We start from the raw sequence: 27,650 nt of genomic DNA, 5'->3' as shown, positions 1-27,650 counted from the left end.
GGCATCAATTCAACAGAAATCAATCAAGGCTCTGATACCACTGATGGGTTTGAGCCATAAGAACTTTCCTATGTGCACATGCAAACCCTAATGCTTGGATCTACGTTTCTCTAATTGAACATGCAATTTATCCAAGTCTTGCAAACCCTAGATCTAGTGAGTACAATTCAACTTTGATGTAAGAAACTCAGATCTGGATGATTACTTTTTGTAGTTTGCTTGATTCTTCTTGTCTTGGAGCTTAGAGTCACAATTGTCACTCCTCTAATGACTTACAAACACCAACTAGCAAGAGGATGATATGGAGAGAGGTTGAGGACACAAAATCGGATCTAGGAACTCCTTAGGGTTTCTGGTAGCCGATTTCTGTAGCCCCTGGGTCCTTTAAATACTTGAGCTGCTAGGTTTACAGCCTGAAACCCTAATTGGATTACTTAGGCCTTAAGCAATCAAAGGATCCTTCTAGATCAGGGCTTGGACGAATTCAATGAGTCCATACACCCTAATTTCGTCTACCCTATGATCCATAAGGATCCGCAGCCCAAAACCAACTATCACACAATTGACAGTTATGGTCCCCTTTATTTAATTAATCTCTTTTAGCCACAGAATTAATTCTTAATTAATTATTGTCTAATATTAATTAAACTATATGATTTCTCCTTTAATATATTAATCATATAATATATTAATAAATCATAATAACCTCTTTATATATAAATCATCCTATCATGTTGCTTTGGTGAAGGCAACCCAAAAGGACCATGCACAACCGGGTCAAGTACTTACCAAATATAGTTACGGGCTTAGACACTAATCCAACATAACATTGGTGATGCAAGCAACTCAGATTGTGATTTCGTGTCTGAAAGTGAAGTGGTCACAAACACAAACACCAAAGGGAAAAGTAAACAGAGACACAACAAATCAAAGCAGAAAAAAAGCTTCTACAACACCTCATGCACCCAATGTAACTGAATTTCCCTCTATGCATATAAAGAGGAAAAGATCCCCATGGTGGAAACATTATCGAGATACAAATGATCTTAATGTTACCGAGTGTATTTATTGTGGAATAGATATCAGTTGTGCAAGTAAGAGCGGTTTTACCCCTTTAAAAAATCATGTTAGTAATTGTAAAGAATATCCTTTTAACATCGATATGAAACAAAAACTCCTTGACCTAGAGTCTCGAACACATGTTAGTGATGATGGTTGGATTGAAACCTTGACTATTCCTAAGTTATGGGAGTTTAATCAAGATGTTATTAGGAAAGCATTTTCATACATGTTGATAGTTGATGAGTTTCCTTTCTCTTTTGTGGAGTGTGAAGGTTTGCGCAAATTTTGCAAGGCTATCAATCCACATTTTGTTTTTCCTTCACGTCCCACTACAACTAGAGATTGTTATAGTTTTTTATTGATGAAAAAAAAATTAGTAAGTATCTTTAAAAAATTGTATTCTCGAGTTTGTCTTACCACAAATACATGGACTTTTGGTCAAAATTTAATTTTCATGTATTTGATGGCTCATTTTGTTGATTATGATTGGAATTTACATAAGAGAATCATAAAATTTTGTCCAATTGTTGGTCATACCAGGGTACCAGTTGGAAGGGCAATTGAAAAATGTTTATTTGTGCGGGGGTTAAAAAATATCTTAACTATAACAGTGGACAATGATAGCTCTAATGATGTAGATATTAAACATTTGAAAAATGTTCTTAACCATTGGGAATGTGGTGTTTTGAAAGGGGATTTTTTATATATGAGATGCCTGGCTCACATCTTAAGCTTAGTGGTCAGAGATGGGCTAACATATATGAGTTTGTCTATTAAGAAAATTTGCACTCTTGTAAAGTATGTAAGGTCTTCTCCCACTAGACTTCAAAAGTTCAAAGCTGCTATTGAAGAAGAAAAGATAGAAAGTAAGAGTCTTGTTTCTATGGATGTTGAAACACGTTGGAACGCAACATTTCTGATGCTCGAAAGTTCCATGAAATTTAAAAAAACTTTCTCAAACTTGCTTTTAAAATATTATAATTGTGCGAAAGAGCTTAAAAAGTGTGAAGGTAGTTTAATCAACGATGAAGATTGGGTTAATGTTAATAGCATGTTGCCTTTTTTAAAGATCTTTTCTAATGCTACCCCTACTAAAAAAATTGCCTTTTACGACGCGCAATGCGCGTCGTAAAACGCTCAGACGACGCGCAAATGCGGGTAAAGGAAGGCCCTGTCATAACGAGAGACGACGTGCTTTTGCGCGTCGTCTATTTACGACGCGCTCTTACGACGCACAATGCGTGTCAAGGAAGGCCCTGACATAAAGAAGACGACACGCATTTGCATGTCGTAACCTTACGACGCGCATTGCGTATCATTAAAGCCCCTGTCATAAAGAAAGACGACACACATTTTTGCGTGTCATAAAGTTAAATGTTTTAAAAATTATATATGTTGATAGATTTACTAATTTTCAAATCAAAATAACACATTAAAAATCTCATAATAAAAAATAAAATAACAAAAATAACAAATATAATTCATTTCACTAATATGTCAAATACAAATAATTATTCCAATAATGAGTAAATGTTATAAAAAAATGAACTCAAGAGAAGCAGAATTTATATACAATTGCATTATCTAGCTTATTATGTGCCAACAACTCTGTGTGTGTTGGCTTTTGCTTGGGTCTCGTTTCCTCCAAAGCTTCTAGCCATGCCAAAGTATGATATCTTAGGGTTCATGCCCAAATCAAGTAAAACATTGCTAGCTTAAATTCATCAAGTCCTTGGCTTGAAGTCTTAGATAGAAGCTAAACTGCAATATCCAATCCTTCTAGCAGACCCTAAAGATCATTATTGGCCATGTAGTAGGATCAACCTGCCAAAATTGGATAAGTTAAGAATATGCAACAAGATTGGTGAAAAGACATAAATGCCCCTACCTTGTATTCAACAGTAGCAATGTTTTGGCAGGAACTGGAATTGAAGAAGAATTGGAATATGTCACGCGTTTGGTTGGCAGAAGATCCAACTACAAAATTTGATGATAACCAGCATACTACAACATTAATAATGGGGCTTAGATTGTGTATGCTTGTATATTTGTAGAAATTGGAATTGAAATAACATGAATTTATGTAATCACTGGTAGGATTTTGTGAATCAAATGGAATTCAATTCCAATTCCTGAGGAATCCAACCACCTCAAAAGGTAAGGTATATACAAGAAAACCAAAGGTAATAATATAACAGCGTGCCTCCTCATATCGCCCATGCGCGTACAAGAGTGGTCTCCACCTAAATTAATAACCAAAAATATATGCCCAAACTCAAATGGATTACTTTTTTTTAAAATTGGATTAACTAAGAGCTTTCAACCAAAATATAAACAACACAAGTTTGCACACATTACATTACATCATATTTTCATCATCTCATTTTGCTATGCAGTATGCATGTATGGATGGATGGATGTACCTCACGAAATGTCATAAGGCTTGACTTATCTCCAACAGGCGGCATTTGGTTGTAGACCATATGGGCAATTGGTAACCTAACAGAGTTTTTGTCATCTGATAGTACACGACTTCTTGCAACAACTTCATCCATCCATGCACCACCTCTTTTCTCACCTGGGCGAGAGTATGGGTCAAAGTAAAAATAGGAAATGGGTTTTCCGGATAAATCCTTGATACGATAAAATCTGACATCAGCATCACCTAATTTTCTTTAGCCTTGAGAAAGAGATAAAAGTTTGCTTTCAATTGTTATTGACATTCCAAATTTTCCTGCTGTAAGAATAGTACTAAGATTTCAATTGATACTTTTATAATGTAGCTGAAACCAGGTCTGAGTGAATTTGCAAGCGACCCTAAAGCAGCTGCAGATTCCCTTCTTCCTCTTTTACAGAAAGTAGAAGTTGTTGTTCCAGCAAATAAGCGCCAAAATACACCAGTCAAAGTTGGGGTTAGTGGTTTGTATTTCTCTAGTAATACTTTTGTATTTTGTAAAATTTATATGCTTATATACCCAATACATACATCTCTATGTAGGCAACTGCATGTCTGAGACAGTTGGGAGTTGATGCATCTGAAAGAATTTTACAATCTGTAAATATTACTCTTCTGTCCCCTTTTAAAATTTTCCTTATTCTAGATGATTTTCATATCATATTAATCTCTATTAGAATTTATGTTCATATAGGTGAAGGATTTTCTGAAAGTTAAGAGCAACCTAAAGTCCAGTGATGATTGGGTAACTGTTCTTGATGGAACTCAAGAAGGTGCTTATCAATGGGTAAGCTACCTACTTCATACTTTTTACATTCTCCCAAATGGATGTATAATGTATTCTTACCATAATCTTTAAGCCTATTGCCTAATTATGTTTGATCATGCATTCATAATCATACCTACAGGTGACTATAACTTATCTATTGAAAAGATTAGGTCAGAAATATTCATACACTATTTGGAGTGGTTGATCTTGGTGGTGGATCAGTAAAAAATGGCATATGTTATTTCAGAGGCAGATGCTGCAAAGGCTCCAAGAATATCAAATGGAGAGGATAAATATGTAAAAAAAAATGTTTCTCATGGGAACCAAATATTACCTTTATGTTCACAGGTTTACCTCATCCCTTTTTTCACACACATACACACACAAAGTTTTTACTTAGTTTTCTTGTATCATCCATGTAGCACCTACTTCCTTTAACTCAGCAATCACTTCCCTGCAGGGGTAATTCTTGTTGTAATGAAACTGGGATTCTACTTTATTGTAAAGAACATGAAAATGATTAGGAAAAAGAAGCATACTTATAGATTGGAAGGATTTTATCAAGAAGAGACAGAAGATCAAAGGTTTTCTCGACACCCTTTGCAGGTTTTGACAGCAATAAGTAGCTGACTGGGCCAACAAAGACCGGGACAGTTTCAACTCCAAGCTGCATTACAAACAACCAACCAACATATTAACAAAAAAATATTACTAAATCATGTTTAAAAGAATCCGGAATGTAACATCCCAAATTTTAAGCCAAATTTTTTTTATAATAAGTAATCCTCCACATAATTACCAAAACAATTCCCATGTCATATCATTTTCAAACAGAAATATATCATTGTATCTGAAAAATCATAATGTCAAAGTAAACTAAATCAGAGCACAATCCCAGAAAACTCCATGCGGAAATCATGTGTGTGTGTGATGCGCTGCTACACCGCCGACTCCTTCCCCTTAGACGAAGAGGTACCTGAAACCAAAACTAAAACTGTAAGCACAAAGCTTAGTGAGTTCCCCCATCATACCACATACCATATTGACACATTGCATACATACTGCCGGGCAATTCTGGGGTGCCCGACCTACCCAGTACGGCCATTCTGGGGTGCCGACCTACCCGTGTCAAGCCATTCTGGGGTGCTGACCTACCCGTGTCAAGCCATTCTGGGGTGCTGACCTACCCTTCGGTCCTATCAACCGAATCTCGGGGACTATTCCACCCCCTACTGCTACTATCACATATATCATAACGTAAACATATTGTCAGACATTTATGGGGTGTCCGACCTACCCTTTGGTCCTAACAACCGAACTTGGGGACTATTCCCTCCCTACTACCACTATCACATATAACATATCATGCCAGCATATAAACATATCATCACATACTGTCAGACATATCTGGGGTGTCTAACCTACCCTCCGGTCCTAACAACCGAACTCTACTACTGTCACATATAACATATCATGCCAGCATATAACATATCAGGTAGTAGCAAACCTAGATGAATATCACAAAGACAATCATCTAACATACAACTCCTACTAGTGGGTCGACATTGTGGCCGTAGACCCACCGCTACTGGAAGGTAACTCACCTCGAACGAGTAGCTGCTGATAATCTGTGCGGGAAATCTCTGTCTGCTGCTGCTCCGGAAATCCTCCGGCCATAATCCCCACAAAACACTTAATCAGAGTCTGATATCTATTCTTAGGGTAAAATAAACATTTTACCCCTGACCAGGTCCAAGTCAAAGTCAAAGTCAACTTCCAGTTGACCCGACGCGCCGAGTTGGGCCGCCAACTCATCGAGTCCCTATCTCTTCAACTGTCCTCATCCACGTCTCTACTCGTCGAGTTTAGCAACGACTCGACGAGTTTTCCTTCTTACATAACCTCGGATGAACCTTCATCCCACTCGTCGAGCAGTATGAACACTCGTCGAGTTCATCTTCATCCTATGAACACGTCCTGTCCTCGACTCGCCGAGTTGTATGAACAACTCGTCGAGTTCATCTTCAAGAGTTTGGAGATTGCCTTGGACTCGCCGAGTCTGTTCGTGTACTCGTCGAGTCCTATGAACTCCAGGACTATGGCTTATCCCAATACGTTTGGGTCACTCCCCTGGACCCTCTAAAACCTTTCTTTCACTCAACTGGTTCTCATGAACCATAACAGAAAAAGGGAAGTCTAACCTCGGACTCGTCGAGTCCCAAGAACGACTCGTCGAGTCGATACAGTCCAAGTCTTATTTCTTCGATTTCTGGAGTGCAACTCTTGTCCAAATGATAGATCTATGCCCCTAAGATCGATCTAGCACGTAAAGTTACAAACTTTACGTGCATGCATGGGACTTTGAGCCTAAAATGCCCAAAAAGAAGCTCTCAAGATGAATGGAGCCTTCCATGGGTGCAAAAGCAACCCTTAACTGCCTTGTGACCCCTCCAAGGTCCTACATCCGAAGCCTCAACCCCCAACCATGTTTACAATCATGGTTGGTTACCAAGAATGGCTTGTAAAAGCCCTAAATCTCCCCAAAAAAGGATCTAACAAAAGAACAAGCAAGGTATAGACTTTATACCTTCTGTGAACTGCAAATGATGCACCAAACTCGAATCCTTCAGTCTCCTCTTGATCCTTCTATGCTCTTCCTTCTTCCTTGTGGTCAAAACCCACAAAAATCACTCAAAAACCTTAGATCTTGCACCAAAACACTTAGGTTTTGCTATGGAGAGTTTCTGGGAGCAATAGGGATGAGTGGTGGTTGAAAGAGATGATTAAATAGGGTGCAAACCCTCATATTAGGGTTTTTGCCCAGTCAAAGACTACTCGTCGAGTCCAGGACCCGACTCGACGAGTCCCATACTTAAATCCTGCGTCCCATCCCGCTTCTGCTCGGCGAGTTGGGCCTTCAACTCGCCGAGTCCCAGGCCAAGAATGCAAAATTACTTAAATGAAATACATACCAGGAACCAGGTGCTACACGGAAAGAGCATATCAAGAACACATACAGCCTTAGCCTCCTTGTATTCGGTCACGGCCTTGTGAGAAGCATAAGAGAACTGCACATCCAAAAGCCTTGTATTCGGTCACAGCCTTCGCCTTGTGAGAAGCATCAATATTAGAATTTGGTTACCACTCAAACTGACAACATCCAAAAACCTAAGGGGGGCAATATGAAACTTACTAGTTGGTGTCAAACCACTTGGTCATTTCCATAGCAGGGACAGAGGAATTTCCTCTGGCCATGGAGAAGTAAGTGTCGAAACCAATCTCACCACCATTCCACTTGTATCTTGAGGGGACAGCACCAAGCATGGCAGTGGTGTCAAGGACCTGATTGTATACCTGCATATACATATATAGAGATTGTATACCTGTCATTTTATATATATGTAATATATGTAGAACTGAAAATACTAATATATATTTTGTTGTTGTAAGCATAAAAAAACTAATCACAATACCTCAACAATGTAAGCATCAAGTGTAAGAAAGGGCATTGATGTCCAGAGAAGCTTCCATCTTGATGACAACAAACACGTTTCAACAACAAATTTCATGTCAAAACCAGACATGATCTTAAATCCAAGGGTCAAAACATATATTTTTATAAAATTGAATCTCCAAGGGTCAGAACATATATTTTTATAAATTTTGGTCTTATGCATCAAATTTATGCCTGAATGTGTGTGGGAATCAAGAAATTGGATATCCAAACAACATTTGGTAGACTCAATTGAATGTATGAAACATCAATTTCATCAATTGAGGAAGAATTACAAGATGCGATGCAGAACAATGAGATTGGAAAAGAAAAAGTCAAAATAAATCAAAATTAGACTAAAGATCAAGGCGTATGTTTCTGCAATTGGATATCCAAACAACATCTTGTAGACTCAATTGAATATATGGAACATCAATTTCATCAATTGAAGAAGAACTGCAAGATGCGATGCAGACCAGGTGTGATTGGAAAAGAAAAAAGTCAAAATAAGTCAAAATTAGACTAAAAATTCAAGGTGTACGTTTCTGAAGAACGCACCGCCTCTACCGATTCATCTACGCTTCACCTGGACAAAGCGTACGTCTCAAATCCAACCACAGAGGTGGCGCCTCTAGTTCGGCCATGGTCCGCTTCGCCTTAAGGCGCGCCTCAAGGCGTACGCTTCTGACGAGTTTTAAAACGATGTGTGCGACAGATCAAAGCAAAAAGAAAACTGAAAGTACTCTAATAAGAGAAGGACGAAGATAGAGAACAAGATAAGAACAAGTGTGGTGTGGACTTACAAGTAAGACTGTAGAGGGGTGAATAGGAGGCTGATATCGATCCCGAGTGATGACAGAAGTTCAGCTACCCATGAAGATGCTAAGACCGGAGAAGAACTCTTTTATGAAGTTCAACATCACGAGCGATTACAAGAAAGGAGCGGGTGTTTAAGCCCTTTAGGGTTTATGAGATGGCGCGAGTTTTTAAGCCCTTTAGGGTTTATGTTTTCCTGTGTGTACCAAAGATTTTGCAAGAAAGGCGAGGTGAATGACCGAAATCCTCAACCTCTGTGCACACAGCAGGTTCATCCGACTCCAACGTATTACCGACTGATTGTTATTGCGATTTAAGTGAGATATGCGAAGCCATGCGAGATCTTTATGAAATCGCAGGTTGGTTTCTTTCTTGATAATTGGAAGCGGAGGGGATTTTAATTTTTCACGGCGGGGTTTTACTTTTTGGGATTTCATTTCCCGCTTAAAACGCGTGTTTTATTAAAAAAATATAAAGCGACAGTGTTACATGACGCACATTTTATGATGGGCGTCCTCCGTATTTCTTTTTTTTTCTTTTCTGACACTAATCTCAGGGCACGCACAAATGCGTGTCCTCTATCCTTCAAATTTTAGAAGACATGACATTATTTTTAGGGCGCACACTTTTGCGTATCGTAAATCACTGCGTGTCATTGTTTGCGTGTCATTAAAGGGCTATTTTCTAGTAGTGTACTAAAAGGTTTTTAGGTTCTCGTTATGTGACTTCCAATGCTTATGTACATGAGGTTTTTGGAATCGGTAATGTTATTGATGGGTTTACTATGTACGTTGATAAGTCCATGGCACTTAAAATTGCAAACAAAATACAAGAAGTATTGGGGGGACATAGTGAAACTTAATCAATATTTGTTCATCGAAGTAGTTCTTGACCAAGACACAAATGGAAATATATTGCATGGGTTGTGGAAGAAAGATTTGGGAAAACAAAGCGCACACTTTTCTATCAAATCTAGATTCCAACATTCGAGTCTTGTTTGATCTCTATAATGCTTCCATGCCTCAAAAAGAAAAAGAAAGGGATGAGGAGGTGTCATCTTCTACTTCTAATGCTAGTCCTAATTCTATGTGGGGGCATGAGGTAGTCATGGATATTGAGGAACTTATGACTAAACGTTTTGAAATGGCTGTGGGGAGTTCCGAAACCATTTTGAAGAAAACGGAGTTAGATAAATATCTTGGGGAAGACCGTGAAGCTATAGATGTCAATTTTGACATATTAAAATGGTGGAAGATTAAAAAATGTAGATATCATGCTATTGCAAAGATGACACGAGATATGTTTGTTATTCCGGTTTCTATGGTTTCCCTGAGTCGGATTAGCACCAGAGGACAGATGCTTGATTGATTTCGAACATCTTTAACTTCTAGAATGGTGGAATCATTAGTTTACACACAAGATTTGGTGTGTGATTCTCATGATCCAATTAATGTTGATGAGATATTGCTTGAAATAGAGAAGATAGAGGATGAAGGGTAGTCTTAAATTCATAGAGTATTATTTGTATTTGTGTCTAATGATACTTATATTTGTAATGTTTTCATTTTTATTTTAATTCATAGTTCTGAAAGACTTAAGTGTGGAGCAAAATACCATCATAATTGATGAAACAGCTAATAAATTAGCTGAAAATATTCAAGGTATTATTCTATTAAAGTTTCTATACTTCCAGAAGAATTTAAACATGCATCTATTTTTATCCCTGATTATGTTTTCAAAAAATTCATGCTTAATTAGTTTTTTTTTTTTTTGAAAAAAAAAATTCTATCTTTAGAGTGGAGGTTTTCAGAATCCGATTAATCTCTTTCTACCCAGATTATGTTCTACTTTGTTGGTAATTGATCTATTTAAATATTTTTGAATGATTCATGTTAAATTTTATGTAACTTGATAATAATGTATAATATTGCATACAATCAATGTCACTTTGTCTTTAATTTTAAAGCTATTTTTTATTACTTTTATCATTAGGTAACAAACGAATTGGATACAGTGACAACCTTTGATGTGTAATATTGGCTTTTAAGGAATGGTGTTGAAGTGCTAGTTATTACTAGAAGCTAGAAACAGTGAAAGAATATTTTGAAATGTTAACTGTGTGCTTTAAACTTTCGATTCTTTTTGGAAGCTTGTTTGTGTTCTTTAATCTTTGGATACTTGAAATTGTGTGCTTTAAACTTTGGATGTTTTTTTTAACATTGAACAAGTAATATTTAATGTTCTTTTTTTTTTAATTTGTTGACATTTGAAGAAAATATATAGATGATTGCATTTTCAGATATCCAAGCTGATATTCAATTTTGTATCCTGAATTGCGGATATCTGATATTTCGGATATCCGAAATTGCGGATATAAAATCGGATATCAATATCTATATTTCGAAATTTTCGGATATCTGAAATATTGATATCTGAAATTTCGGATATATGGGTATGAACACCCCTACTTGGTGCATAGATCTGGCAAGCACGTTCCCTCACCACTTTGGAGCATATATTTTGGACCATTATAAGTCCTCAAGTTCCAACCTTTATGTGTAATGTTTCTAGATATAGGATTTTATGCTTTGTTCCTCATGTTTAGGGTAGTTTGATTGATTGGATTCCATAAATTTGACAAATTTATTGATCCTTTGGGTCCCTTTGAGGTTTGATGTGCTAGATCTGAAGTTTGATTGAGTTTTGGGTCCTTGCATGAGATTTTGACCTTATTTTCACCATTTTTGACCTAATTAAAGTTAAGACATGCATTGAACATGCATGTACATAATGCAAAAGTTTTTATGAATCTTATGGACATTTGGGAGTATTCTGGAAAAGGTGAGTGTACGGCTTAATGGACTAAGGGCTTAATACATTTAGTGGTTTCTAGACAGTTCCCACGACATGGCAACCTGCTTACTACGTCATGGCGAATGGATTCTTCATGACTGTTTTGCCGAGGGATTTCCATGGCGTGGTAGGTGCATGGCCACGATGTGGTGATCAGCTGTGGTAACTTTTGGTTGTTAACTTTGACCGTTGACTGTTAACTTTTTGACTAGTTTGACTTTTGGTCAAACTTTGAGAGGTGTTGAGCTATAGTCTGAGGTTTAGCTTGTGATTGGTTTAGGAGGTTTGTGTAGCTGATTCTATGAGACTTTGAGTAGTGGATTTCAGCCCTTCATTCAGATGAGTCTTCTCAATGTATTACTTATGCCATAGTGGTGTGCATGATAGACTATTTAAGTCTTATTTGATGATTGTTGTTATGCATATTATTGGGTTGTTGATAACCCATAGGGCTGTTGTGAGCCCAGAGGATTGTTGATAGTCCCATGGTTGTTAATAACCTATAATTGCTTATATTGTTGTGATGTATGTGATATTTAGGACTACTGATAATCCCTAGGTTGCTGATAACCCATAGTTGATTATAATGACGTGTTGTATATGATATTTTAGGTAACTCACTAAGCTTTGTGCTTACAATTATGGATTAAATGTTTTTCAGGTACTTATTGGATTGCGAATGCGGAACTTTACACACACATCGATAATTTTATGATTTGATATTGTAACGGCAAGTTTCTGATATGTCCTTCTTAAATGTTTTATTATTTAAGTTTTGTATTTTTGGTGGCCACGATGTGGTGAATGATTTCCCTTGACGTGGCCATGGCTATAGAATACATAGAGGTTAAGTGGGCACCACGGGGTGACAGGCTACTGGCCACGACGTGGCAGCCAATTAATGAGAAACCCTAATTTATGGGGTTTATACCCCTACTTAAGGGATGTGATGGCTAGGGTTTTCACAACCTTAACCTCCATCACTTCCCTTCCTCCCTCATTGAAACCGTAGCCTCAATTGTAGAAGTTCTTGAGGTTTTTGGGTGATTTCTAGCCAAGAAGACGAGGAGGAGAAGGAGATTTAGGGAAACACCTCACCACCATCTTCTCTCACACTCTCTGGACCTTTGTAAGTATTCAAACTCCATGCTTTATGATCCTATGTGATTAGATCTAGGTTTTTATGTGTTTTTTTTTTTCATGTTTAGGCTAGTTGGAGTGTTGGGGTCCCATAAAGTTGCCAACTTATGGATCCCTAGAGTCCTTTTGTAGTTAGAAGTAATGGATCTGATGTTTGCTAGAGTTTTGAACTCTTGCATGAGATCTTGACCCCATTTTACACCATTTTGACCTAGCTTGAGTTGAAGACATGCATTTGACATGTATGCCTATACAGTTACGATTTTAATGACCTTTTAGGAGTATGAAAGCCTTTTGGAAAGTATGGATGGGTGGTGTAAAGGATTAAGATCTTAATGGTTTAACTTGGTCTGGGCAGTTCCCACAATATGAAAGTTTGGTCTCCATGGCATGGCGTTTGGCATATTCTTTTCTATTTTGTCCTACAGTCCCCACAACGTGGCATAAGCCTGTCCACATCGTGGCGATTGCCTGAGTGGATTTGAATGTGTAATTTGATCGTTGACCGTTGAATTTCTGACCAAGTTTAACTTTAAGTCAAATTCAGGGGTTGGGGTTGTAGTTTGAGATTCGATCTCTGTTTGCTGTTTAGGTGACTTGTAGTGCTGATTATTGGATTTGTGATAAGTTTTGATATCTTGTAGACTGTAAGGTGATTTTCTCGCTATACTTTAGACTGCAATATGTGTCCTTGTGTGTAGGATGTTGTTATATTGTATATTTGTTATATTGGTAGATCAGTATGATTACCTGTATTTTTGGTTATCTATTTGCATATGTCGACACTGTGCGGGTGGGTAGCGAACATACAGATTTGTGCTTGTAACATCCAGATCCTTGAGATAAATAATTTATTGAAATTATAGTTTTTGGAAGAGGGTCATGACGTAAGACATAATGTCACGTCGTGAGTGGTTGTTGACCAGTTGACCTGCATCTTTTGAAGTCTCACGACGTGAGGAATAAGTTCCCATGACGTGAGAATGGCATGATGATCGAAAACCCTAATGTTCAAGTATTTAATGGAAAGAGAGGGCCAGGGCTGCCCATCCTCATCCCCCTCACTCTCTAGCCTCCTAAAAACCCTAATCTCGAGCTACTTGAGTTCCTTAGCCATTTTTGGTGACCTTGAATAACTTATTGGTAGTTTTTGGCTCACTGAAGCAGAAGAAGACTTTTTTAGAGCATTCTCTTGGCGATCCAACTTCTACTTCACCTGCTTACAGAGCTTTTGGACCCTTGTAAGTCATAAAGCTCTGGCGTTTTTACCTCTTGCATGCTAGATCTAGGTTCTAAGCTCCTTTTTGCATGGTTGAGTTGGATAACATGCATGGGATCCATATAGTTGGAAACTTTATGGATCATTGAGACAACTTTGGTATTATAAGCTTTGGATCTGAGTTTTGGAGTTGGTTTTAGACTCCAAGCATGAGTCTTGACCTTAATTTCCCTCTTTTGACCTAATGAGTGTTTAAGTCATGAATTAGAAATTCATGACTAAAAGTATACAATTTTTATTATCCTTTGGGTGAGGGAAGACCCTCTGGAAAGTCCCAAGTAGTGGCTTAATGCTCAAAGCTGGCCAAGACAACGCTCACTACGTGAGAATAAGCCTTCCACGTCGTGAGATTGCATGCCATCCGCGGATGTTTTGTTGGTTTAGGTCACGAGGTTGCCACGACGTGATAGTGGTTGGAATCGAGACTGGGTGAGCTGATTAAATGAGTTGACCCGCTGAGTTAGGTCTGGGTCGAGTTTGTACTCATGATGTGCCATGAGTTGGTCACGACATGAGGGTTAGCTTTTGAAGTTTGGACCGTTGACTTTAGGCCATTTTGGAACTTTTGGGCCTTAGGTTTCTCTAGTTAGGCTTGGGCCATTAGTGGGCGAAGGTTGGGCTTGGACCATTATTGGGCGTTATAATTCATGGACTTAACCTTAGATAGTAACTAGGGTTGGTATTGATTGTGTTCAGTGTGAGGAGCCGTTGTACATTAGACTCGGGTGTGAGGTTTTCTATCTTCTGATCGAGGTGAGTCTCCTTACAGTTCTTGCGGGTCGAAGGCACCAATTTCGGTTCATTGGATTATGTTATAGTATGTTAGTTTTCTTTGCGACTCTTGCATGTGTTGTATATATATGTATGCATACCGGGTGAGGCCTGATATCGGACGGGGACGATGCCAGGCGGGGTCTAATGACGGGTGGGACCCAATAAATGTATGTATGCATGATATGTATTCTATGTAGTATTTTGGGAAACTCAATAAGCTTCATGCTTACGGTTTATGTTTAACATGTTCCAGGTACTTCTGGTTCCAATGGGAAGGGCTCAGGTTGATAGCATCACATGCACCCATGAGTTCCGCGTGTTGACTCTGATCTATTTCTAGATGATTTCGTTATACTTTGATTTGCACGTAATGGTTTTCTATAAACAATGAATGGTTGGTGGTTTTATCTAATTTAAAAGTGAAATTTTTGTTATGAATTTTTGGGACGTTACAGTGCTGTAAGCCTACAAACCCGGAGCAATCCAACCAAGTGTTGTGGGCCCAAGGGCAATCTAGTCTAAAGTCTGTGTGTAACACCCGTAGATCCGGGCTAGTCAATATAGAGATAATAAGGGTTGAAAACGACTTTTCGACAAAAGATTATTTAGGATAAATAATCTTAACCAAGTTTTAGAATATGTATCAAGGTTTCCGTACATATAAAGAACGCCGAAATCCGAGTTATAACGAAGAAGTTATGACCCGTTGAAGTTTCGCGACGGAACCGGCACGGCACCGGGAAGCGTAAATAGTGAATTTACGATAGAGCGACTTTTAGCCTTAGAGATCTAAACAAAAGTCATAGAAAACGTTAAACCGAGAGCGTCCATAAAAAGAACGCCCAAATCTGACTTCGTATGAGGAAGTTATGATTTTTCTAAGATTTGGCATAGCAGTGCACGACCCGAAACTCGAATTTTAGTTCGAGCGGTTTTTGGCTTACGCAACCTAAATGAGAGTTGGAGGGCCACTTGGGTTGCTGGATTCAGAAGTGCTATATGCCAAAATGATCCTGCCCTCCGGTGTTCCATGTCTGGCCCCTGTCTGTACATAGTGGGTGAAAAGTATTGTGTTAACGCTTATATAATAGTAATAATAGTTAGACTATTAATTAGTCTCGACGAATATTAGACTAAAATCTAGTGGTAATGATACTAGGTTCTGTCAAATGAGTTGTTTAAAGTAAACAAAGTGCTGTCCGAGTGCAGAGTCACCACCTTTTCAGGTGAGTGCATAGTTACTTTCATCTTACACATAGATATGAAGTATTTTATATAAATTACGTGCTATATGTGCATATTATCTGTATACTTGCTATCTACGTTGGATTAACGATTTTATACATGTTTTAAATGATTTAAACTGTATATGTATTTTATATCTACAAAATGTGTTGGGTAAAACATGGGTAGATGTAATAGTTGATGTGTGATAAAATAAAATGAGAGACCTCGATGTTATTGATGATCTAGTCATCTAGTGGAGTATAGATGACGACCACAGACTATTCTAGACAGTCCAGTGGAACACTAGCAGGCTCGTAACTTGTAGGTGTTTTTGAACTACGTATTCACTAGGTATTTTTGAACTAAGTGTTCACCATATGTTTTGAACTAAGTGTTCACCATACGTTTTGAACTACATGTTCACCAGATGTTTTGAACTAAGTGTTCACCGGATGTTTTGAACTGCGTGTCCACCAGATGTACCATGTTGTATAAACCCGGGCGACTATGTGACTTAGTACTGCTGAGTAAACCCTGACAACTATGGATTTTGTGCCTATTCCTTGGGATAATCCTTAGGAATGAATGAACGAGGAATAGCTGATTGTTAGGGTAAATCCTTAAGAGTAAAGAAGATAATGGGGATGGGTAATTGGGTTAATTGTTTGATGATTAAACATAATAATTATATTATTGTGGGTTGAAAACCCTATGTACTCAACAGGTTTCCCAACCTGACCCACTCAGTTTATTTGTATCACAGGTGTCGATATGAGGTTACATTACACTGAGGGATTAAGGAGATATAAATCACTAGTGTAAATGAATGTAAGTTCTGTTTATGCTTATGTTTCTGTATTGACGATGACATCCCAAATGTTTTAAAATGAATAAAAATACATTTATTCGGAAATGCTTTGATAATGTATTTATCATGTTTTACTGGGAACAAATTCCGCAATATTTTTTATTAAAAGAAGTACTCTGATTTTTATAAAGCATAAACAAAATCGGTCTTTTCTGGCCGTAAAAATGGGGATGTCACACTGTGGGCCCAGCTGCAATCTAGTCTGATGATTGTGGCCCCGGGGAAATCTAGTGTTATACTGTGGGCCCGTGCATGCATTATATATGTATTGTTATGTGGGATATTTTGGGGGAACTCACTACGTTTTGGCTTACAGTTGTTGATTTCAATGTTTTTAGGTACTTCCGATGATCGGGACAAGGCGAAGGCGTGATTGCACACATCCACGTATTATTTTATGTTTTGAGAGATTGTTGATACTCTGATTTTCCATGGATTTGATTTGAAAAAATGATTGATTATCTTTGTTGGGTTTTGTGTACTATAACACTCCTATGGTGCACATACAACCCTGATAACTTTGGATCTAAGTTTTCTCTAGTTATACATGCAATAAAATTCCAAAGAATAAAGCCTACAACTAGCATACAATTTTGGTACATGAATCATAAAATCAAGTTAAAAGAATACCTCTTTATTGTAGCTTGTAGTTTTGGCATTTCAAGAGCTTAGCACCTCAAGTGTGATGCCTCAAATGGTTCACAAACACCATGAACAAATGAGAACTTTGAGAGAGAGGCTAGACACTCCAAAATCAGTTATGATTCTCTTAGAATACTTAGGGTTAGAGATTTTGGCTAAGGGATAACATTTATATAATGTATGATTGCAATGATCATGGGTAAACCCTAATCCATACACTTAAGTTATGATCTATATCTAATGTGGGTTAACTCTTCATGGATACTTACACAAACATAGCTCAACATGGATCAATAGCCCAAACACTATATATATCACTGATTTACAAAATCAGTCCCCGTTAATTTAATTAGCCTCTTTTGATCACTAAATTAATTCCAAATTAATCTTGATCAATACTAATTAAATAATATGATTGAACAATTAATATATTATACTTGTAATATATTAATAAATCATAAATAACATTTTTCTCAAATATCCTTCCTATCAAATTGTTCTGGTGAAGGCAACCCAAATGGATCATGCTACTCTCAGGTCAAGTACAAACAAACTATAGTTATGGGCTTAGACATCAAATCCAACAGTCTCCCACTTTGATAAGTCTAATAACTATAATTGCATGTACGACTTCAGAACCCGACTAGCAATCGTAGCTCTCAAAAGCCGTTGTCGAACTTTGACCTAGTCAATGACGCGTCCATTAGATAAGGGATCATATATTCCTCCATTCTAGATATCGTACGAACTAAGACATGTATTATAATCATTCTCTCTGTTCATGTGTTGTTTCCCGATTTTCGATTTATGATGATCGACTAATTGAACAAATCAAATCAGTCCAGGCTTGGCTAAATGCTTAGGGTTGTCATCACTAAATCATCAAGGGGCCCACATATATCGTTGTTATCCCTCTTAGGGTAAAAGGAACGGATAAACTTCAACTCATATGCTTGCTCTATTTACTCATCAAATCACACACAATATGTTTTATAACACCAAGTTACTGGTGCATTTACATATGTCAATGTGCAACCGACTTGTAAACTGCAACTCATATTTCTTCGTTTCAAGAATATAAGATATTATCGTCTCATGATCACTCGTAATAAAATCCATGAAGTGATTCAAATGAGCATGAGTTTAATCTAATACTCAAATCTTATTACATGAATACTCATGAATACTGCAGCGAACTTGTGCTATGTCTAACGCTTTAGACAATCTACAGACAGATTCATGACAGTCTTACCTCAATACCTACTTCCAAAGTACGATTGATTGTGGATGTTTGAATAACCTAGTTATTTGGAAAGTCAAAATATGCAAAGTGAAACACAAGAATAATCGAATCCAATATGGTCTCAAAACTTTTGAATATAAATACAACACATTTTATTTAATTACCATATTGATTACACATTATTCATTGTATAATGTTTCGATTAATCAACTTAATACTTGAATTGAAACAATAGTCTTCCCATGCTCCAAGCATGAACACTATGTTTACCTATGGTCCTCACTTTGTAAAATAGATCAATTGTAAACATTTCCAATGACACTCATTTCACAATTCTAAATCCTTATCGTAAGTGTGAGAATACCAAGTCATTGCCACTTACTGTAATCTGTTATATTCTAAGCTTATATGCAATGATCCGTTTGTAATGACTATGTACACAAGTCACAGAGACTATGTCAATTACAAAACTTTCCATTGGAGATTGTTACAAGACAATTCCATAGATACGAAGTCTCATATTCAAAACACATTCATTTGAACATCCTTCTTGCATAAAAGTTTCTAACTTACTCATAGATTCTTGATATCCAACTCCCATTATGGAAACATTTCCATAATTGTAATATGACTATCCATTCTTAATAGAATCTTATCTATTTAGAATTATATCAATATGGTTCATCCATTCCTATACTTCCAACTATCCACAAGCAACTAATCATTGGTAAACCTCAGATCGTCCTTGACAGTTGTTTAATAACTTTAGTCATATCCGGTTCTAGTCCTTTTTCCCTCTTAATGCCCTAGGCATTTGAAAAATTAGAACAGGAAAATATTATAGCAAATGCAATCGATCCTATATCTGGAGCATATGGGACACGATTCATAATGTCTTACATACAGACCTGATACTTTACCAGTCTCTTGTTATAACATTTCCATATATAGAATTTCCTTATGTTGAACCATTCCAACATAAAATTCATATATATATATATATATATATATATATATATATATATATATATATATATATATATATATATATATCATTGACTAAATTTAATTAAAATTTCACAATCTAAGCTTTTAGATTTGAAATAAAGTATGAATTCCTCTCCCTTAATTATAGCAAAATAACTTTTCAAACTCTGCAATTTTGTAAATTGAAACTTTTGTTTTCTATAATTAACATTGCTAACTTGCAACACTTACCATAATGATTATGCTCCCACTAGCAATTATTTCCTTAAAAGCATAACATTTATGCTCCCAATAGCTTTGACATGTACTCAGAAATAAGTTGGGCTTCTAGAAATCAATACTTATTGACTTTCTTACCAAAGTTCAGATTTCTGATACAAACTACTTCGATAAGACTTTATCTAGTTTATAAATTGTCAAATCTTAAAATTATTACTAGTTTATATAATAAGCTAGATGTTTGTAATATTTTGATTTGAAGTTATCTTGCTTTAAAAGTTGCATTAAGTCAAAACTTTAAAAGATAAATTATGATTAGTTTATTGGTTTTAAAATTTGATCTAATTGTTTTTAGGAGTTACAAAACTTGCTATTAAGTTTTGGAACTCAAAAGTTTTTTATGGAGTTACAAATCTTGTCATCAAGTTTGGAACTCAAAAGGTTTTCAAGAGTTACAAAATTGTACTCAAGTTTTGTTATTTGAAAAGTCTCAAATTATGAAACATTGATTTCTAAAACTCTTGTAATTAAAAGGTGCAACTCTTAGGTTTATAACTTAAAATTAATTAAATAGTTTTAATTTTTGTATTTTATGTTTAGAACCTTAATGTTTTTTTAATACTTCAAGTTAACTCTTATGGATTGTATTAAATTAATTAAAGTGTTTAATTAAAAGAGAAGATTAATAAATCCATAATAATAACATGGTTTAAGTTTAATTAAATTAAGAGTATAATTTATTATTTAAACCATCAAGTATTTAAAAGTTTAAAATACACGCTTATACTATATAAAATTAAAAGTTTAATATATTATATATGTAGAAGTTAAAAATCAGTCTTACCGTTAAAAGGCCTCATTCACAAAGTCAGTCTATAAGGGGGGTATAAGGTTACTGCCTATAAAATGGTGGTTTAATGGGTGTCCACTCTCACCCACCGTTTCCTTGACTGCTGGAGGGTCGTTAGCCGAACGGGTAGGATAGGACACTAAACCCTCATTAAAAGTATGGTTATTCAATGAAATGTGTGTGATTAACTGGCACATTGATTACGTGATAAATGACATCGAGAGTACCAAGCTAATTTGCATGGTTATTCACACCTTGTTTATGATTCTCGGTATCACAGTCTCAAACTTGAAGGGCATAATCGAGATTAAATATGCCATTGAAAAGTTCAATGAATCTCAAAAGATCTACAAATTTTCAATTCATTTAAAACCTAATAATCAATTTCGTTTTTCATGGTATAAATTGGTAAACCGTCATTTACCTACCTTCAAATATTTTGCAATTGGATTACGGCATCCCTCTTCCGATTTGTAAAATATTGTGTTGGGTCCTAACCTTAATATTTCATTTGGGTGTTATATTAAAGACTTAAATCAACCAACTTGAATTTCTCCCTAGTAGATGTCTAGTTCTGACAACTATGGTCTTCCCGAATATTTTGAATATAAATTTCCTTATAAAGATGATATTCCACAAGACGATTGAGATGAAAGATTAATCCCTTCTTCGTGCTGTAGTGGAACTTCTCTTCCTCCACCTCCTAAAATAATTTTCCCTGACCCACAACTTCAAAGACTTGAAAAGTTCAAGGTCACTCTAGCCCTATTGGCTAGCAAACACCAAGATGGAAGGTTTGTGTGTGCACATGTTTTGGAGATGAAGTCACAGTTAAACAGGCTGGGAATGTTGGGTGTCGTTGTTTCAAGGAAGTTGGCTGTTGACTTGGTTCTTCAATCACTTCCTAAGTCATATAGCGGGTTCTTTAAGGACTACTATATGGGAGATCACGACATTACCCTTATTAATCTAACATATGTGTTTGTTGCTACTGAATCAGCAATGATTTGGCGTACTGGTAAACAAATTTGGTTGGAAGATCTACTTCCCAAACTTCCATGGACACTGACAATGGAAACATTTGAAGTCCAGAAAAGCTCTCTTCCCAATGGAAAGGGATCGACCATGGTCAAGTCGTTTGACCAAATGGTAAAGAGAAATGCTAAGTCTGAGATTGTCCCATGTACCATTCCAAGAGAGTTTGTTTTTCTTCTATTGCCAAGAAAAAGAGCATTGGTTGCGAAGCTGTCGTATCTACCTGAAGGACCACAAGGATGGTAAGTCAAAATGTTTGACTCTGTTTCAGGTAAGTCCACTATCTAACTCTATTAAGTTCTTATTTGTAGATTCTTAATACATGATGTGATGATATTACATTCTGATGTTTTGTAGAATCAAAGGAAGCTTAAAGGAAGAGTATGCCGAGTCTGATCGCCTACATAAAGTCTAAGGAAAGGTGTATGAGTTTGAGAAGCCTACATAAAGTCTTATGGAAGCATCTTGTATCAGAAATATGAACTTTGGTAAGAAAGTCAACAAGTATTGATTTCTAGAAGTCCAGCTTATTTCTGGGTACATGTCAAAGCTAGTGGGAGTATAAGTGTTATGCTATTAAACAAATAATTGTTATGCTAGTGGGAGCATAATTATTATGGTAAGTGTTGCAAGTTAGCCATGTTAATTATAGAAAACAAAATTTTCAATTCGCAAAGTTGCAGAGTTTGAAAAGTTGTTTTACTATTATTGAGGGAGAGGAACGCATACTTCATTTCAAATCTAAAAGCTTAGATTGTGAGATTTTAATCAATTTTAGTCAAGGATATATATGAATGTTATGTTGGAATGGTTCAAATAAGGAAATTCTATATATAGAATTATTATAGCAATAGACTGGTAAAGTATCATGTCTTTATGCAAGACATTATGAATCGTATCTCATATACTTCGGGTATAGGACCGATTGCATATGCTATAATATTTATGTGTTCTGAATTTTCAAAATGCCTAAGGCATTAAGAAGGAAAAAAGACTAGAACCGGATATTCGAGGTCTCCTTTTGTGTAGCTCCAGTGAAATGTGGACAATTAGGGTTTCTTGCCAATACCTAAACGATTTGAACATTGATTAACATGATCGGATATAATTTGAACTTTTAACAAAGGAGTAATTAGAAGTATTAATATCAATAAACCTAAGTTAATGTATCTTAAAAACGAACATGTAATAATCAGTCAAAATCATTAGTTGGCCAACTTGATTTTTGTCAAAAGCAAAGTCATAGAGACCTAAAATTGGGAAATCAACTTACAAGTCATTTTTATAAACACGCGGAAACTGAAGCTCCAGTAAGAAAATTAGAGAGAAGTTTTTCGATCATTTTTGGTTGGTATAAAAACTGATTTTAGTGTGTTTGTTAATTCAAAAAGCCTGCAAGATATCTGCATAAAGTGAAAAATAACAGATTTAATTTATTATATCATAAGATGAAATTAAAGAAAAGATTATGAAGAATAATAATAAATTTGCTCACCAAAACATATACTGCAGTTGTAAGCATATAATCGAGCATAGGATAATTTGGGATGAAAGATAGAAGCCACTTTGGTTGTCCATTAGGAATATCTGATCTGCATTATTTATGTTGGTTATTGTTATTGGGAAACATAATAAAATAAATAAATGAGGGCAAATTTGTAAACTTAGGACTCAATGGAGTACGAGAAAATACTAATATACACCTTAGCCAGATATGGAATTGGGATATATACGGCTCCAATGTGATCTTACCAAGCCATCTATTAAAACATAGAAATTGTACATTTTAATTTAAAAAAAGCAAATATTGATATATTCATAATTTGTAGAATTAAAATAGTGATAGGTAAGGGAAGCATACGCAAAGAGGGTTAATGAGAAATTCCTAAGATGTTGACTGAAATTTCACAAGAAAATGTACACACTACAAGCAAATGAAATGACTATTTTAGCCTTGTATTTAGCCTTAAAATATATGTAAGTAATCAAAGAAGGAATCAATCATACACGTTATAGGTATCCATGATGTGTATGAATGATATTTGTTGTATGTAACCTTGTCCAATTTGTATATGTATTCATAGCACATATATCCAGACTGAAAATAAGTTAATATAATTAATATAACCCCACATAACCTTTTATAAGAAAAAAATTTAAAAGGATTTATACTAACCAAAAACACACTGAAATGATGGTTGCTTTAACAGAATGTCTCTGCTTATTATCAGACTCCTCAAGTTTTTCCATCCACTTTTCAACCTGAGTTTATATAACTTCAACGGTTAAATACAAGAAATAGCAATGTACTTTCATTTATCTATTTATTATATCATTCTATAATAAACAAAGAAATGAAAGTAGGTTGCTATTTCTTACATTTGGCCAAACTTTTAAAAGCTTACATTAGGATGAAGATATGCATATATCATTCCAATGATCCATATATAGCGATCAAGCCCACATCTGAAATGTCACTCATGCAATCGAGGGAGATTTGGTTTTGATGGATCATTATACCCTGAAAAGGCAAGAAATTACTCTCAGGCACCTCCCTTTTAAAACTAAAAAAAATATGCTACATACTCAAAGAACTTGAATAACATGGTGTTAAATATATTAAATTTAGTTTTTTAGTAATCATTGATGGAGTAAAATTAAACTAACCTAATAGGAATGTTAAATATTATAAAAACTTGATAAAAGACGATATGGTAAATATTAAGAAAGACCTATGAACAAAAATGTTTTAACTTTTAGTTGCACTGGAAAACAACTTCAAATATATGTCTGTCCATCTACCTGTGGATCATGCAAAGTAGTTTCTTTTGGTAAAACCACTATCAACAGGGGTAAATTGTCTATCTACATGCAGTAGATTGTACTAAGGACTTAAAGCACTTATAAAACTTTCGTATGGAGGGTATTTTGGTAAACCCACCAGCAACAGGGGAAAGTTTGTCCAAAAAATATCTGAACGGCCTAATCATATTTAAATAGCATCAAATCAGCACCAATCTCTCTATATCTTCTTCATTTTGACCAGAAAAACAACTAAAAGACCTTGAAAGCACAAATAAAACAAAAAATATATATTAAAAATATGTATTTGAAGGATTAATTATCGAAGAGAAAAAAACAAAGTAACTTTATTTACGATTTTACCCCTGTAACTGCAGTTCCTGTCCATGCGCAAGCTAATGGAAGAAGATACCATGGGGATTTGGCAATCATGAAAAGCCCTAATGCATATGAAGTGGTAGATATCAAAACGAATTTCCATTCTTTCATGGTATCAATTTCAAATACCTTTTGAGAAAAAAATAGAAAGTATTAAATATGAATATGTTTGAATAAAAAAAAAGGATAAAAATTAATACGTAAGAGTGTAATGCGGTTTTGGGAAGAGTATCGATGATGTTCCTCAATGTGATATTATCTGGAAGTGGTTCTCCAATTTGTCTAAAACCGTAATTTTCGCATAATTCTTGTCTTCTTTCTGCACTGTCTGCGGGTAATGGTGGTGTGATAGGACTGGCTACTGCTTTGACTATTTTACCCCTTCGTAAAGGAATTACATATTTTTGAGTTATGGGTTTGTGTTGTGGTAGAGCTTCCCACTTTAAAAGAGATGTGCCTGTCTAAGCAAGCAAGTATTGTAAGAAATTACATTACTTCGTTAACTATATATAATTATATACTATTCACTAATAAATTTCTCTATAATATGATGCCTAATAATTATTGTATGTCTTAAAAATAACTAAAAAGAAAGCATAGGAAGTATTTAAAGATATACTCATATACTAACTATTGAACAAACAAAATTTGAAAGAACGAATTAAAAAGTAAAACGAAACACCATGGTTGAAAAAAGAGAGATGGATAAAATTGAAAAAACTAACAGTAAAGAAAAAGGAAAAAGAGCAGTATAGTAGATAAATTCATTTTTCTTGTAATTAACTTGAAAACTGAAGAATAACTTGGTATAAATATATGACCATCAAAAGGTTAAAAATAAAATAGTGTGTTTTCTAATTCATGGATTTCATACATTTCTATAATTTTATTGTTATAGATTGAAGCAAGGTTTCATGATCTTTTAACCAAATTCACCCCTTTGCAGCCTCAAAACAAGTAAACATGCATAAAACACCACTATCACCTTTAACACGTTTCATAGTAATTACTAATTAGCTACTTCTCTTTCTTCTTACTTGTAATATCTTTTAATTGGTGTCTGAAGGCCCTAACCCCATTAGGGATTCTGGTTTTGCAGGTCTAGATAACACTCTACTATATGGACACCATTGAATATCATCATTCATCGACTATGTTTGACATCAACGAAGCAATATATAGGTCTGTTTACCACATGGAGGTTTACATATCTATAACCAGAAAGCCATCACAACCTGATATTGGGAAAAATCATCAATTCTAATGAACTGACTTAAATGCTTAACTATTTAAGACCGTGTCTTTTTACTAATGCATTGAGAAGATAAAACCCCAAATCTCCAAATTACACCACGAGAATAAGGATTCATACCTGTTGGATACATTGACACAAATCTATGTCCATGAATTCGCTTTTGTTGGGGACCCTACAATCAAAATTAACCAAGGAATTTCAAAAAGTGTCTAAAGTGAAAAAATTCAACATCAAACAGCGTCTAAAATGAACAAATTCAACTTCAAAGATTGACGGAATGCATGTTACCTTCAAAAGGAAACTAAAATCTGCAAGTCTACAAGCCATTGGAAGCAGAAAAATGGCCAATTCAACATATGGAAACGGGGGACCAACAAACTGTATTAGACTAGAATGCTACACCGAAACACAATAAAATAACATGACAAGAAGAAAGAAGAAGAACAAAACATAGCAGAGTATGTGTCTTGGCTGTGAACTCTAAAGGAAGTCACCAACAATAGAAATTAACATTCCGAAACAAACCAAAAATAGCCTTGTAGTTTCAAGAGAAGGAACAACATAACATGAGCAACAGGAGTTAAAGAAACACAACCGCCCCCACCTTAAAACTTTGACTCCCTAGAATATCAACCATTTATTTCCAGATTAAAAGCCAAATACATAATTACAGATACCAACATACAGAATGTCATGAACAAATACAATACACCTGAACAATGCCTAAGGAAAATGGTCTAAACGAGAACAAAGTTAACTCCCCTAATGACTTTTGTGCTTGAAACAACCACTCCAGCAGATAAATAGTAATAAATAAACTCAAACCACCGGAAAAATAGAATGAAGCATGTATAACAAGCATCCCGACTAGCTGAACTACACCAAGAAAACTAAGACCCAAGGGCAAAATGGTTGAGAACTATAAATTTCTCCCATCAATAAGAAAGAAACGCATCTCATGATTTTCAATCAGCAGTGAAAGCACAGACAAGCCAATATACAAAAACCATAATACAGAACCAACCTCGAATCTTGTATTTACTTCAAAACTACACAGGTTAAAATCGCATCTAGCTGCCATAGAATGTGTAGAATCAAGAATAAAATACAATCATCAAGACAAATATACGAGGGAGAAGAGAAACATAAAGTCCCGAAGGTGGAGGCGAACAAACTAGGGCAGAGAAGAGCGGTGCCGGGTGGATCAGCAGCATAGCGTGCAAACCACAGACGAGGCACGATTCTCTCTCCGAAAACTCTGAATCGTACCCTCCATGCATCTGTATATGTTATTTTACCACTTGGGTATTCATTAAGATTTCATCATACATCATGAATTGCAGCAAAACACATCAATCTCACCTTCATATAATTTTTAGACTTTCGTTTATAGTGTCGCATTCTTTGTATTTCTCTAAAATAAAATAAGAACCATGCTTATCTTTTAAGAAAAAAATCTTTTAGGCTTTGACTATGTAATTGATTGACAACCTTTTCTTATTT

The 27,650-nt window shown here is 35.6% G+C and overlaps 1 protein-coding gene across 18 annotated transcripts; it reads right to left on the bottom strand.

Moving 5' to 3' along the window:
* Nucleotides 1-2,521: 2,521 nt before the first annotated feature.
* On the bottom strand, nucleotides 2,522-27,650 carry LOC145161470 (5-methyltetrahydropteroyltriglutamate--homocysteine methyltransferase-like). 18 transcript variants are annotated; one of them, XR_013738502.1, is made up of 22 exons: nucleotides 27,172-27,650; nucleotides 26,436-26,463; nucleotides 26,265-26,319; nucleotides 25,930-26,127; nucleotides 25,093-25,353; nucleotides 24,878-24,954; nucleotides 24,654-24,775; nucleotides 24,118-24,233; nucleotides 23,889-23,974; nucleotides 23,720-23,810; nucleotides 23,574-23,636; nucleotides 23,416-23,472; nucleotides 23,208-23,304; nucleotides 22,986-23,115; nucleotides 7,760-7,817; nucleotides 7,480-7,640; nucleotides 7,259-7,394; nucleotides 6,874-6,950; nucleotides 4,826-5,262; nucleotides 3,486-4,740; nucleotides 2,951-3,305; nucleotides 2,522-2,886 (listed from the first exon to the last, which is right to left on the bottom strand). XR_013738502.1 is itself a non-coding variant. In XM_079080990.1 (21 exons), exons 1-4 carry the CDS (start codon nucleotides 26,472-26,474, stop codon nucleotides 24,943-24,945), a joined length of 363 nt encoding a protein of 120 aa, XP_078937116.1. In that variant the 5' UTR covers nucleotides 26,475-27,604; the 3' UTR covers nucleotides 2,522-2,886; nucleotides 2,951-3,305; nucleotides 3,486-4,542; nucleotides 4,621-4,740; nucleotides 4,826-5,262; nucleotides 6,874-6,950; nucleotides 7,259-7,394; nucleotides 7,480-7,640; nucleotides 7,760-7,817; nucleotides 22,986-23,115; nucleotides 23,208-23,304; nucleotides 23,416-23,472; nucleotides 23,574-23,636; nucleotides 23,720-23,810; nucleotides 23,889-23,974; nucleotides 24,118-24,233; nucleotides 24,654-24,775; nucleotides 24,878-24,942. The 18 variants fall into 18 exon arrangements, 14 of the variants coding, with proteins under 14 accessions (XP_078937116.1, XP_078937112.1, XP_078937111.1 ...); XR_013738501.1 differs by lacking the exon at nucleotides 25,930-26,127 and having other exon boundaries at nucleotides 25,093-25,349; nucleotides 27,172-27,647; XR_013738500.1 differs by having other exon boundaries at nucleotides 26,436-27,645.

The sequence above is a fragment of the Lactuca virosa genome, chromosome 2 (assembly GCF_052849685.1).
Source record: "Lactuca virosa cultivar CGN04683 chromosome 2, Lactuca_virosa_CGN04683_v6, whole genome shotgun sequence".
Classification (NCBI taxonomy): Eukaryota; Viridiplantae; Streptophyta; class Magnoliopsida; order Asterales; family Asteraceae; genus Lactuca; species Lactuca virosa.
This window is presented reverse-complemented; position numbering and strand designations above follow the sequence as displayed.